At 33.4% G+C, this 14,176-nt stretch overlaps 1 protein-coding gene across 1 annotated transcript; it reads right to left on the reverse strand.

Moving 5' to 3' along the window:
• Positions 1 to 5,347: 5,347 nt before the first annotated feature.
• LOC135152686 (uncharacterized) lies at positions 5,348 to 6,119 on the reverse strand. Its single transcript, XM_064093401.1, has 3 exons — positions 6,008 to 6,119; positions 5,865 to 5,921; positions 5,348 to 5,782 (listed from the first exon to the last, which is right to left on the reverse strand). The coding sequence occupies exons 1-3, from the start codon at positions 6,031 to 6,033 to the stop codon at positions 5,536 to 5,538; spliced, it is 330 nt and encodes a 109-aa protein (XP_063949471.1). The 5' UTR covers positions 6,034 to 6,119; the 3' UTR covers positions 5,348 to 5,535.
• Positions 6,120 to 14,176: the final 8,057 nt, after the last annotated feature.

A 14,176-nucleotide genomic window follows, 5' to 3' on the forward strand; every position in this document is an offset into this window, starting at 1 on the left:
AAATTAAATGTTTTTTCAAAAATATATTTTATTAATAAATAAACTTTATTATATTTCATACTTTTTAAAATTTCAAAAGAGATGTTAATCATTGGGGAGAATAAAAAAATAAATAACATGTCAATCGTCAAGTCTGTGGCTTAATAAACTCAAAATAAGGACTTTTCCTTATTTTTTCGGAAAACCATGTAAAAAGTAAAAGATGGTTAAATAATTAAAGAACCCTTAAATGAATGTGGTGTTAGTCATACTATGCAGCAATCGATTAATGTTCTAAATGTCTGATGTAAAGATTAATAACGTATGGATTCTAGACAACACAAAGTTTATAGGTTGAATGTTCTCTTTAATGAATAAAACAACTGGGAAACTGTGTGACACACTGTCGAACTGAATATGATAGCGTAAGTGAAAAACAGATATTTTTCTTTCAAGTGTTTTTGATGCATATCAACACTAAAACAGGTCTGAAGATATGTCCTTCTTGGGATGTAAAGTGAAAGAGAGCAAAATGGAACAAAGAATTAGACCATGCAGGGATTATTACAAAGCAGTGGTGATTATTAAATATGGAATCCATAAAGAACTTTGTACAATATGCATTGCATCGAACAGTAGCCAAGTTTTGTTGCATAATATGGTCAATGGCAATATAATTTTTTTTTTCATACTTCAAATTTATATTACCATAATCATTTCAAAACAATTTTTAACCATAACCAAAATATATCACATATCGATATATTGTATTAAAAAAACCCAAAGATATAATCGAGTTTTAAAGCAGATCCTAACGGTCAAAAGGACATATTAATTTATGTACTCGCCATAGAAGTACCAATTGAATTCATTAGACCAACAGAATTTTAATTAATTATTACATATCACAAATTGTCATAAAACAAAAATCATTACTAATGCATATCCATAAAACACTCAACAATAATCTTCCGTATTGCCTCGCCAAAAAGACCATCCGTCAGCCAACTACGAAATTTTCAATACCTACAAAATCAAAAATTATAAATTAAAATGAAGATTATTTAATTATATACAACTCCATTTATACTTGTAATACACTTTTGGAAGAAATAAAAATTTTTCTGAACATTTTCTATAACATACCATTCAATTAGGTGAAACACCCAAATTATTTATCATAAATATGCTCCGCGTTAATAACCATTCGTCTAGAAAAGTGCAAACTCTTGATGACCTACCACATATAGAACACAATATTTGTAACAGTATTATATATTGTTAGGATTCATTTGAAAGAATTAAGATTAACGCCAATAAATTGATTATTTCTATACTAACCATTTAACAGCATGTGAGGAGATGGCAGTAATGGATTGACGTAAAACCTTGTTGCATTCAAATTGGTCAAAGTTGGATTGCCTGCAATAATATTTGCTTGTATCATAGAAAACATGTAATGTAACTAAGAAGGGTAAAAAAGTCAATTAACAATTTTTACCTCGATGCATGATAACTTTACAGCTTGAGATTATCACGGTTATGGGATAGGGTTCAAAGCCTTCAGTTTGTCCCATAAAACTGATTGCTAAATTGTTCCAAAATGTTACACGGATGGTAGTCTCACTTAGAGTAAGATAAGAAATCGTAAGAATGTATGAGATATTGTTATATCATTGAACTAAGTTGGGATTTTTATAGAGAAACAAATATCTTACTCATTGTTAGCTAAAACAAATCTTACAGACGACTGCTCAATCCCATTACGGTCTGTGTAGCTGTTGAAATTCTCAACAGATTGGATTATGCCTACTACATCTGCAAGTATTGTGTGATAAGCAGTTTAAACATGATGGGTTTTTAACAGGGATTAAAAATCGTTATTAAACGTATGAAGCTTACCTAGCAAGTAGCTTTCTTGTTCAGCATGTTCTGGGATGAGATTCAGAGGAATACAACAAAACACATGCATCGGAAAGTTTGGAAGAATTTGCTCAACGGGAAAGATAACAGTTATGGGAGTCAGTAAGATGTGCTTATCACCTCTAAAAGATTTATTTGTTTCGTAATCACGGTATGGTCGCACGGCAAAATTTTGGATATCAATAACCCGGCCTTCTACAAATTCAGGTTCGAACAGGTTGACTAATGCAGATCTTATCCAACCTTCCATGCGGGACGCCTGTATGAATATACATATATATTTAGGTTTTTTAACACTAAAAAATCTATCTAATAACCTTGAAATAATCCAATGAATGTAATGTAGGATAATAATTTAGCAATAAACTTACATTGTCATCAACTACAATGAAACTAATTCCAATAACAACTAATTCCAATAACATCCCCTCTCGCTGATACATGTCTCCAGGTTGTGGAAACACGCACTCGAACTTTCCAATCCCTTCTCGAGCATGATTGAAGCATTGATAGTGAATCCATCTGAAAGTTTTTGGTTGGATATGAACTTATTTTGTTTAAAAAAATATCAACTTAGTGTAACAATGCATACATGTTATAGGCCATATTAGAGCAAGTCCAACGTCAAGCTAAAAAAAAGTGTAGCTATTTTTAGAGTGTAACACCAAAATTTGGTTTTTGGTGTTAAAATAATATCACATCTGCTATGATTTGTGCTACTTCCGTGGCCAAGATTCACCGACTCTCTAGTGGACTTGAACAGGTTGAAATATAAATCTATTCTTCATTTATTTCCCTAATCCTTTATACTTTTGAAGTCTTGGCAATTATAATTGTTGTTATAGTTTGTACTAAATATAGCAAGACTATATGAATATGGTATATTAGCACCAAATTTAGCAGACAACTGAAGTTGAAATTTATTGTTTTTTAGCTTTAATATAGATATAACACAAGATACAAATCAAGATTGGACTTGCTATCAGAAGTTAAAATGTTACATTCAACGGTAAAAATCTATTGTTAAAGTTTGTACAGGGAATGGTTTTCTTAGCGGTCTTATTCAGGTTCCGTTCTTAAAAACTACGCATATTTGGGGGTTGCTCTCTTGACACAATTTTTGGTTTACAGGCTGTGTGCTTCAGGCAGGTGTACTGTTTGATATAACCTGCTGATAAGATATGTCTGCTACCTATATGTAGATGTGTATTTGCTATAGGTAGAAGCCACAGTTCTTGGCTTTGAAAAATGAACACAGGACATGGGATAGAGCAGTAGACTACGTAACATAAACAGTTCAAATTGAAGTTGGCTGTTCGTTTTCGGAACTTAATATTATCTATGTCTTTAAACAGACCTGAAAATCAAACTTTCCCTGTTCATAATAGTTAGAAAAGTCAATCAGAAGTATCCAATAAATGATATGTACTGGTTTGCAGAAAAGAAAATAATTTAAGATTAACATAAATTTATCATCGTCATGCAATACGTGAATACCATAGAATTTGTAGTTTTTATTCTTACTATAAAAACTACAAATTGAAGATTAACTTAAATTTATCACCGTCATACAATACGACAATACCATAGAATTTGTATATTCCGCTTTGGTGCAGAATAGAATCCATTACTTCCATTACTTTGTAGTTAATGCAGCAATATTAGCATTCTGAAAAAAAAAATGGCCGTGAAGTAGTAAACTCTATTGGTATTGCAGAAACCAATAAGCCGTGTGAATAAAATCCTGCATCTCTTATACACATATGGAATTTGCATGCTATAGTGGGCGAATGGTGAAATGTTAATATTGTTGTATACCAAAACGTTTGCTGTTTTATAGTTAAGAGCATAAAATTTAATTGAATTCAATTTGAAAGCCTTCGAATATAGTGTGTCATAAATTAAAATTTCTGGTCTTACGAATTTACATGATTTGTATGTGAAGTGGTGATAAGGTTTAATATATGTAAAAATATATTAAATTCAAACCCAAAACATGACAACAAATTAAAGGCTGTAGACTGATGTACTAAACAAATTTAAACAAATAAGCCATGAGCAACTCTGTACAATATGCATTGCATTGAACAATAAGCACACCGCGTCTGCAAAATGTGTTCATCTCTAATATACTGTTCAAAAATATCAACCTCATCTGCCGATTGTGTTACAACCTTGTCACATAGAGCAACCCAAACAGCACTTTGATTAGGAAACCAAGCAGAATGCAAGAACGATTGCTTGTTCTTGGCGTTAGGACACAGCTTGTATATTGGAAAAATAGGGAATGCATCTTCGTCATTAATTTCTCGAATCAAGACTATTAGATCTAGCACTTTGTTCTTCGTGGCTGGATTAACCAAAACCGATCGCATTTCCTTGACAGTCTCATCCCAGTGAAATGGGCAGTGCATGCCTTTGAAAACTAAATAGGAAAAATATGAGGGGAAGTGAATTGTTGAATTCATTTTCAAAATGTCGAGATGATGGTGCACACACTGTCCCCTCAACAGCATTTTGGTGGAGTAGAGGAAGTGTGCTTGTTCAACATCAAGCTCTAGACAAACTTTGAGAAAACTCTCAAATCTCTCGTGGTAGCCATCTAGTGGCTCATTAAGCAAGACGTACATTTGATCCCAATCCAACTTTCGAAGGACATTTCTTATTGTGCTTATAGATTGATTGAAATGCCAAACCCAGAAAAGATTAGCAAAATCGAGGAATGATTCAATAATAAGCTTAGAAAAGATAAGAGCTATTATATCATAGTCGAAACTGAGAAGAATGGAAGAAGACATTGTTGAAAATTTTAAAACACGCAAATAGTATGGGATTACTGCTATCTTTTTGGAACTTTGTATATAACCTTGTGCCGAAGCTTTTCATTTAACTTTACTAATAACGTTGGTAATTAAAAGGTTCTAGGTAACTTAATGTAGCAGACATAACGTTACATACTTTGCTGGCCGTCCTTACATATTCCATAAGTAAAAAGGTTCGTCTGAATGTGTTTCTTCAAAATAACTGCACAATTGTGATACGCTTTTGGTTCTATGCCAATCTACCTGACCATTCGCATGCTTCTATCGAATCCATTTCATTTTAGTGCATAAGCAGAAATATTCAAATAATTTACCCTTGGTAAGTGAAACGTTAACGTAACAATAATATGATCAAATATACACATCCTGAGGGACTCATTTCATTATTTAATCGACCTTAATAGATGGCATAGACAAAATAAATAGTATTTGGATCTATTACATCTGTAAAATTGTATCAACTTAACAGTACATACTCCTTCAGTTCACACTTTAAATCCATTAGCAAATGCAAACATCAAACTTTAAATCTTGAGCTTCGTTACTGGTATGCTTGTTTTAATTAAAATACGCTAACACATTCTTTTATCTGCGTAATGCTGCTATCAAATTCTGAAGCTTCACATTAAAACTGTAAATAGATAAAGTACACAATCGGCCGGTACCACAAAGGTTCAACATTGAAGAAAAAACACAGACAATAGATTTAAAAACGGGCAAGTCGTCCTTGGTTAATTAAGTGCTGCAGAGCGAAACTACCAACATTTATCAGAATCTTGAAATATTATTCGGTCCAAAGACTTACTATTAATTAATCTTCCGCATTATCTTTCCAGCTATACTGACTCAACTGGATGACTTCAATAAGGCGCTCAATTGCGACAGAAAGGTGCTCGATCTTTTCCCCCAGTTTATCAAACTTGTCCTCAGCGATGTCGACCTTGAGGGTGAACGACCTGGCATTAGTTTTTTGCTTTTGTGGCTCCAGCCATTCGGTCTCTGAACTTGTTTGGCTTGATGATTGTCTGGACCACATATTTCCCTCCGGGTATTTCTCTCTACAAAGCAAAAGTTTAACAATATTTCAGACATATCTACGAAAAAATCCCTTTGTAGTCAATAGAAAGATATAAAATTTACTGGGCTTTTGCCCTCTTCATCGAGGAAGCAGCGATGGTAGTTGGAATTCTCTTCTCCCTGTAAAATAAAATCGTTAGCCATTATCGTATAGTACATATGAAATGTATAGAATGAATTAGTGTGAAATGTGGAAAAAATCATACGCTGGTTGCACTCGTTTCCTATCCATTGTTGTTGGTTGTCTAAAACGCAGCTCTATGAAGATGTAATGTGAAAAAGTGTTTGAACTGGGTAATAAGGTCTACTCTTTGCACGCAATCCCAAAAAATCGCATTATTGGACTTTCCCAAAGGAACACAGTAGTCCAAAATTGAAAGTAGGTGCGGAAGTTCAAATTTGACCATTTATGCATAGCTAACTTAATTTTAATAATTCCAAGCAAGTGTGACATCTAATCTGGAAGACATCCCAGCTTGTTTTATACTTTCTCCGTCCATTTTTATCTGTCCATTTTGGAAAAACTAAAAAATACACAGAATTAATTGATTTTTTACACTTTTTCATTGAATACCTATAATTAATATCTTGAAAGTGGTGGAATAACCCTACTTTATGTCTTGAATACATGAATTCAACAAAGTTTTATTAAGTGAAACCTTGAAAATTGAAATCATGCAGATAAATAGGAACAAATTCTTACTTTCCAAGTCAAAATGGACACATAAATATGAACAAATTCTTACTTTCAAAATGAACAGATAAATAGGAACGGATGGAGTAACTTAAATGTTAGTTCAAAAAGCATGATGTAAATTGTGCGTAATTTGCAAGTTATGTTAACTTTATATGCCCTCCTGCAAAATGTTACGTATTGTTTTTGAATTTTTTTCCACATACATTCATAGTTTAATTTCGGCAGATATGTTCTACTACAGGCTGTTCCGTATTAAACTTTGGCGAATAAACTTATATTTTTAAAAAGAAGCATTTAATTAATATAAAAAAATTATTTATAACATGTACGAAATTCATACTCCCTTATTTCCTGAAAATTTCAGTGTCCTATAATAGCAGATGTAAAATCATTCTTCTTTACCTCTTGTTTGTAGGGAAAATAATTGTAACAGTTCTATCGTTGTATTATTAAAAAACATTAAATAGTGATAGTAAAGGGTTTAATTTAATGGTGTACAGAATTTGCATCGGGTACCAAGAAAACATGTTGTGCAATTTTCGGTATTTCTATGGTGTGCCCAAGGGCACACACTAAGCACTAATTTTTATGAGTTTGGTGCATTCTTATTAGTCATGTAATCATAAATATGGATGACCCCCCTGCATTTACACCAACTCCACCAATCAAAATCTACTAAACTCATCAAATTTAGTGCTTACTATATGCCCTTGGGCACACACTAAAAAAACCCTTCAATTTTTAATCCCATTTATTTTCTTCTTAATGCATTGTACTTTACCGTTGGTAATGTTATTTTTAAATAACGACAAAATGCATAAATTTTTTGTGAACCGAAATATAAGTGTATATTGTTTTTAGGAGCCATTTCATTAGCCTTTGCGTTGGTTTGATTTACAATTTTTTGGGTTTTTTCGAATAAATTATTAAAAAACAGTTTTTTTTTTGGAGTTTCAATGATTAAAAAACTTGAGGTGCACTCTTAAAAAAGCGTGAGCAGTGTTCAAGCACTCTAGTTTATAACACAACAAAATGGTAAAATAAAAGTTACGGTAGACGACGTACGCATTTACTTGACAATAGTTTTCTTTAGTCGAACATAAGTCTAATTAATACAAACCAAAATTTGGCACAAAACAACAGCCATTAGTAATGCTTGATCTTAGAGATATAGCCATAGGCTATGCATATGGCACATAGCGATTACTGCGAGGAGGAAACAAAGCATCCGTTAACCAACCACATATTTCTCCAAACCTGCATAAAAAAAAATAGAAAGGTCAACGAATATATATAATTAAACATGACTACTTGTGGAATTATGATTTGGTAGCGAAAAAACTTTTCAAACAATCCTAAATAACTAATAGAAAAATACCATTCGCAAGTATAGTTGGCTCAGGGAGAATTGGATTGATATAAAACCTTGTGCATGGTACATCGGTCAAGATAGGAATCCCTGGAAAATTTAATCACCATCACTAAATAGGAAGCTGCTTTTATGAGGAGAAGTTGGCTAATAAATATATGATAAGTGTGTACCTCGATGGAAATTAACCTTGCAGCTTGAAATCAATACCCTCATGGGTTGTTCAACCATTCCTTCATATTCTTCAAGAAAAGAGGTTGCCAAATTGTTCCACAGCTTGACGCTAACGGATGATTCACTATCAAGTGCATTATACATTCTTCAAAAGTTATTACATCTAACTACATTTATTTATGATTTATGTTTTTATAATTAAGATCTTACTCGGTGCTGGATAAAACCAGATTAAGGAAAGAGTGCTCCACATTCTTCCTGTTGATGAAACGGTTGATACCTTGGACATTATGCACGAACCCTAGTACATCTGCAAAAAAGGGAAATATGGCGAATTTTTGTCATTCTACGCTGTACAGAAGTTGACTTTAAGAGGGTGTATAGATTACCAATCAAGCAAGTTTCGTGGACATCGAAATCTGCGATCATGTTTATAGGAGTGCATCCAAAAACATGGATCGGGAAGTTTGGAACAATTTCATCAACCGGAAGGACGTTAGTGATGCTAGTGAGGAAAATGAAATTATCGTCTAGGAAGCATCTGTTAACGCTTGACTCTGTGTATGGTCTCACTACAAAGTTAACTATGTCGACAATACGACCTTCGACGAATTGATTTTCAAGTCCATTCATTAAGCCAGTCCTAATCAAACCCATCTTGCGAGATCCCTGCATTTAGATTTGAAATACTCAGTTTACGTTACATGGGATATGAATATAATAATTCTATGACTGCTGTAAAAGATTTACATGACATAAAATTTTGTGAGGAACACTCACGTTTTGGTCTACTACAACGAATCCCATTCCAGTTATTTCTGCATTAGCAATATTACGTTTCCAGCACCTTGAAACTCTGACCCTGACTTTCCAGTCATGTTTCGGAATTGCGCGAAGATTTGCCAGAGTATCCATAACTATTTTCTTTGAATATAAGTTTGTGGTTTTCTTCTTTCAACTTGTATGCTGAGTGAAGTTTGTTTTATAAGCTTAAAGGTGAGTCATCACTCATCGCATGGAAACGTTTATTCTTTTTGGGTATGATAGTTTCAAGTCTCTTGTAAGAAATAAATGCAGACTGAATTATGAATTTTAGGGGTATTCGCGGTAGACGCTACTCCCTCCGTCCCAAAATATTTGTCACATTTGGTTTTCTGCCGGTCAAATTGACTAAAGTTTGAATGAAATTTATTAATATTTTATCAATTGACAAAAAAAAATATGTCACCGGACTTTTAATCTACTTTAAGATGTAATTTACAGTTTTTTAAAAAAAATATGTGATTGACTTATAATTTTTGGTCTAAACTTAGTAAAATTGACCAGAAAAGAAAGGAATGTGACAACTATTTCGGGACGGAGGGAGTATGAGTATTTTGTCTAAAACCGCAAACCATCCCACGAACTTGGTTTTGGAAAAAAGATAATATACATAATATCATCTCTTATACATATATGTTCTAGTACACCAAAAGTTAACTGTACATCAAACATTAATTTAGGAAGGGCTGGAGGAGCTTTACTCATTACAAACGGATATCATGAACTTATCATTCAAATAATGACAGAAGTGTTTTATGTCTCGATGGTTCTTCTAATTTCTTCTGCTGCCGGGTGTTTTGGGTTTAAATAAAACCTTGTGGGAGCCAGCTGAGATATATTTGGAGATGCTGTAATGGAAAAAAAATGGTTATCAATCTGTATTATTAAAAAAAAATTAGAAATACTGATTTTAGATAGTTAAATCGGAATCTACCTCCTAACATGCGTATTCTGCAGCTTGCTATTATAACAACAGCCGGCTTCTCATTTGCTTCCATCATGGCAACGTTAAATGCATGTGCCAAACCATTTTCGAAAACTACGTGAGCTGTTGCGTTACTGTCAACATATTAAATAAAATTAACAGAATTGTAGGAAATAAAATTCCTTTGATATTAGCTAGCCGTGAACTTACTGAAGGTCTCGAACAACAAAGCGTATGAAATCTTTACTAAAAGCAGAACGGTTCATGACGTGGTAGATGGGCTTCACAGACTCAACGATGCCGACTACATCTGACATTTAGTACACGTTTTTGGAAACAAAGATTCCGTTAGTGATAACCGGTGCTCAACTATATTAGAACATAATCTTGAAATGTTAAAAAACCGTGCAGGCAAAATAACCTATCAAGTATTTCCTTTGACGACCATGCTCAGGGAAGGTTGAGAATGGGACACAATCAAATAAATGAGGGTATGCACCATGTAAAACTGGTTCTAAAAGGGATACTGTGGTGAATGGAGTTAGACATATGTAATGTTCCGCTTTAAAGCATTTGAAGTTCTCTGATTTAATATATTTCTTGACAATAAAGTTAGACAGAAGTAACGTATAATTCTCAACGAACTTGTCTTCCAGACGGTGCATCAGAGTAGAATTCATCCAAGCATGTATACGATCATTCTGTTAAGATGAAACAAAGTATTTTACATGAAAATAAAGTTGGTTAAGCAATGCATGGTAGCAGAAGTTGATGCATTGATAAAAGAATAATATGCTAACCGTTTGGTCGATCAAGATAAGGTTGAGGCCAATTGTTTGATTGTTGATTGGGATTCTTCTCCACTTTTTGGAAACTGTGACTTTTATTGCCCAGTCTTTTTTGGGACATATCTCGAGTTGTTTGATGTTTTGTGTTTCCATTGGTTCAGTGTGTTTTTCTGTTTGGATTATCAGCTTGTTTGTACTTTCCTTACGATTGGATACGTACATTAGTATTTTTGTATTTTTATTCGCAAGAGATGTTCGAAGAATTCAGCTGTGTTCAACTTTTTCCTTTACGAACTGGACATTTTGGTAGGAAGCAGGTTGTTCTAAACCATTATGCATCAGATTCGAAATCCAGCTGGTTGTTTATGTCCGTTGAACCTAAAGTAAGTGTACTGTTTGATTTAACCTGGTCATGATGGCCTATGACTGGTACCTACATGTGTATATGTAGCCGGCACTTGTAGTAGAATTCTGTTCAAATCTGTGGCATCAATATTGGTTTTGAAATTTGGGGGCAGAGACTGAATTACAGCAGAAGAGAGCACTTAACTACAACAGTGCATAGTTGAGGAATCCATTGTTGGTTCGCGTGTTTTCCACAAATGAACAACTCAAATCTTTTCTCCATGTTCTAGCGATTTATTATTTAAAATCCATGCTACGGTCATGTAATTTTTGCCAAAAATTGGTAAACATCACAGCTAAAGATTTTTAAATATTTATTGCTATTTGATATATTGTAGATATGAGAAAAGTGATGTTATTTGACAGAAATATTTTGGGCTTCGATGTTTCGTTAGGTCAATATGAATGACTAAATATATTTTCCAAATGTTCCGTTAATTTTTTTTATTTCGTGTATTGCATATCTGTACGTGAATATAGGTCATTTTGAACAGATACTAAAAGAGAATTAGAAAGTCATTTATTTGGGCCAAGTAACTTTTTAACCATGATCTTATTCAATGTATAAATAAAATTCTGCATTATTTTTTTAACATTTTAAACATGGTTTGTGATTTTTCCTCGTGCTTATTCCATTATGTGATATCTTTCTACTCATCGTTAATCACATGCCATATATTCATAAAATTTATTAAGATCGTTAAATAATAGGGTAACTAACATTGCACTTCCTTTTAATCCTAAGCTTCAAACTTATCAACAAAAAAGAAGTATGCATATTGTCAAAGGCAATGGTGCAATCTGACCACAATAAATTGTAGACGCCATTGGTGCCATCATAGTATTTACTTTTTTTTCTGCTTCAAAATGTTTACAGCGAGTAGTGCTAGGTGCACATTATCTTGTACAGAATTTTTGTACATAATGATGTGGCAACTAATGTTGTGAGCTTTAATTGGGGTTGTTGATGTAAATGCATGGAGCTAAATCCAATTAAAAGTCACCACATGTCATTATGTACATGTTTTTGTACACAATTATACGCACCAGACATTTTCCTGTTTACTACACTTATATTGGATGTACTGTGAGATGAAAACGACCAACTATTATACCATATTACTTCAAAAGGGATATTAGGTTTAAGTGAAAGCCATTGGATTATGTCATCGCACATGTATTTCAAAATCTTAGATTACTTAATATTACAGCCACAAAAAAACAAATCCAAGATAGTTATTTTAGCCAAAATAACTTCATGTTGCAGCAATGTGAAAGCCTAATTCCGAGTTCCTGCATAATGAACGTCGCCAAGCCAAACGTCAATATTTTGGAAAAACATTTACATAACTAAGCAGAAAAAATACAATTTTACTGATAGTTACCAGCCCTTAAAGCAGTGATAGTTTGGTGGGTGGAATTGAATAAAATCCTTGTTGCTTGCATATTTGTAACGATATGGGCTCCTGTTGACAACAGAGAATAGTTATGGTAAAACCTAAAAAATTTAAGTTTTAACTGTTGAAAATAGATTGGTTATGTCAACACCTTGCCAGATAAGTGGTTTGCAGCTTGATATTATGACGATTAGTGGCTGCTGGGTTGTGATAGCTAAGCACATGTGCATGAAAATGGTGTGTTCATTCCACATAGTTGCTCTTAGAGTGTTGTTGCTTAGAAAAGTAAACATGTATGATGTTTTACAGAAGGAAACATCTACTGTAAGTTTATTAACATCATATCAAACAGCTTTATCCTTACCTGTTATCGGCTAGAAGGAATCTGGCAAATATTTGTTCTTTTCCCGTTATTGTGACAAAATGTTGAATGGGTTCCAGATCCCTGACAATGCCGCATACATCTGAACAAAGTGGGAAATTATATACGCTTCAATATTAAGACTGGTTTGGAAGCAGTGATTGAGCCATATATGGTCTTAAAATGTTATAAAGAATTAGGTACCAATAAGATAAGTGTCCTGACTTGCATGTTGTCCAACCATGTTCAGAGGAATGCAGTTGAACACGTGCTTCGGGATAAAATCATGAGGTCCAGTGGATGGCTTAACTATTGTCGTGTCGGTGAAGAAAATGCGTTTATCACCGGTAAAACACTGGTTCCTTTCGTTATTCCCGTAAGGTTTGACCATGAAATTCTCAATGTCAAATATATCACCTTCCAAAATCGATCCATCAAGCCTTAACATAATCCTCGAGTTCATCCATGCATGCATACGAATTTCCTGCATTCATAATACATATAAAGTTAAACAATATAAGTCTGTAAAATATGTTTGCATTTAAACGTTAGATGTATAGATGTTTTTAAACACTGACGTTTTCATCGACCAATATCATGCTAACTCCGGCGGTTTTTTTGTTCTGACGCAGATGATACCATTTCCTGGATACCCTAACCCTAATCTTCCAATCCTGTTTTTCTATTGCCTTGAGAGTGAGTAAGCTGTCCATTGTTGTTTGACTTGTTTTGTGCGCAGTTATGATTTAATTTACAAACATTTGACAGGCATTGTATTTATAATAAGAAGGTTAAGGCAATGCATTACTGTATGGTTGTGTTTGTCATGTCCGGCCTATTCAAAATTTTAAAAAACCATTTATGCATGAATCTAAATATTGAAAATTTAATAATTGAATGTGACAATTGGTTTGAAAGTTTTATGTTCGTAACAACAGTTATATCAAAGACCTCGAACAATGTGATTAGAATCTTTTTGGTTCCTGCATAGTCGAAGCTTTTGTGTTTCAATTATAACAACAATGTTGTTTGCAGTACCATTTTGGATTAATATCATGTTTGTGTTAATCCAAACATTCCACTTTTGATATTTTTGTATTATAAAATTATATGGTGACGCCATTAAATGTACAAAATTCATATGTTGTTTTACAACTGCTTTGTATAAATACTTATATAAAGAGTTGATAGTGAAACGATTTCAGGAATTGTGCAAGGTAGAATACAGTTGCTTCACTTTTGAAACGTTCTTTAGTCGCATGCACCAGATAACATCGATGAAGCGCCAGGGTAGTCTGAACTGATAAAGTATCGAGTAGCTGCCGTACTAATCATGGTGCAAAGACCTAATAGAAAATTGTTAGAATATGAAATTAACAGCAGAAATGAGCGATTGTTTAGTAGTTTGGCATACCGTTGTATACGCAGACTTTGCAA

The sequence above is a fragment of the Daucus carota genome, chromosome 5 (genome assembly GCF_001625215.2).
Source record: "Daucus carota subsp. sativus chromosome 5, DH1 v3.0, whole genome shotgun sequence".
NCBI classification, from domain to species: Eukaryota; Viridiplantae; Streptophyta; class Magnoliopsida; order Apiales; family Apiaceae; genus Daucus; species Daucus carota.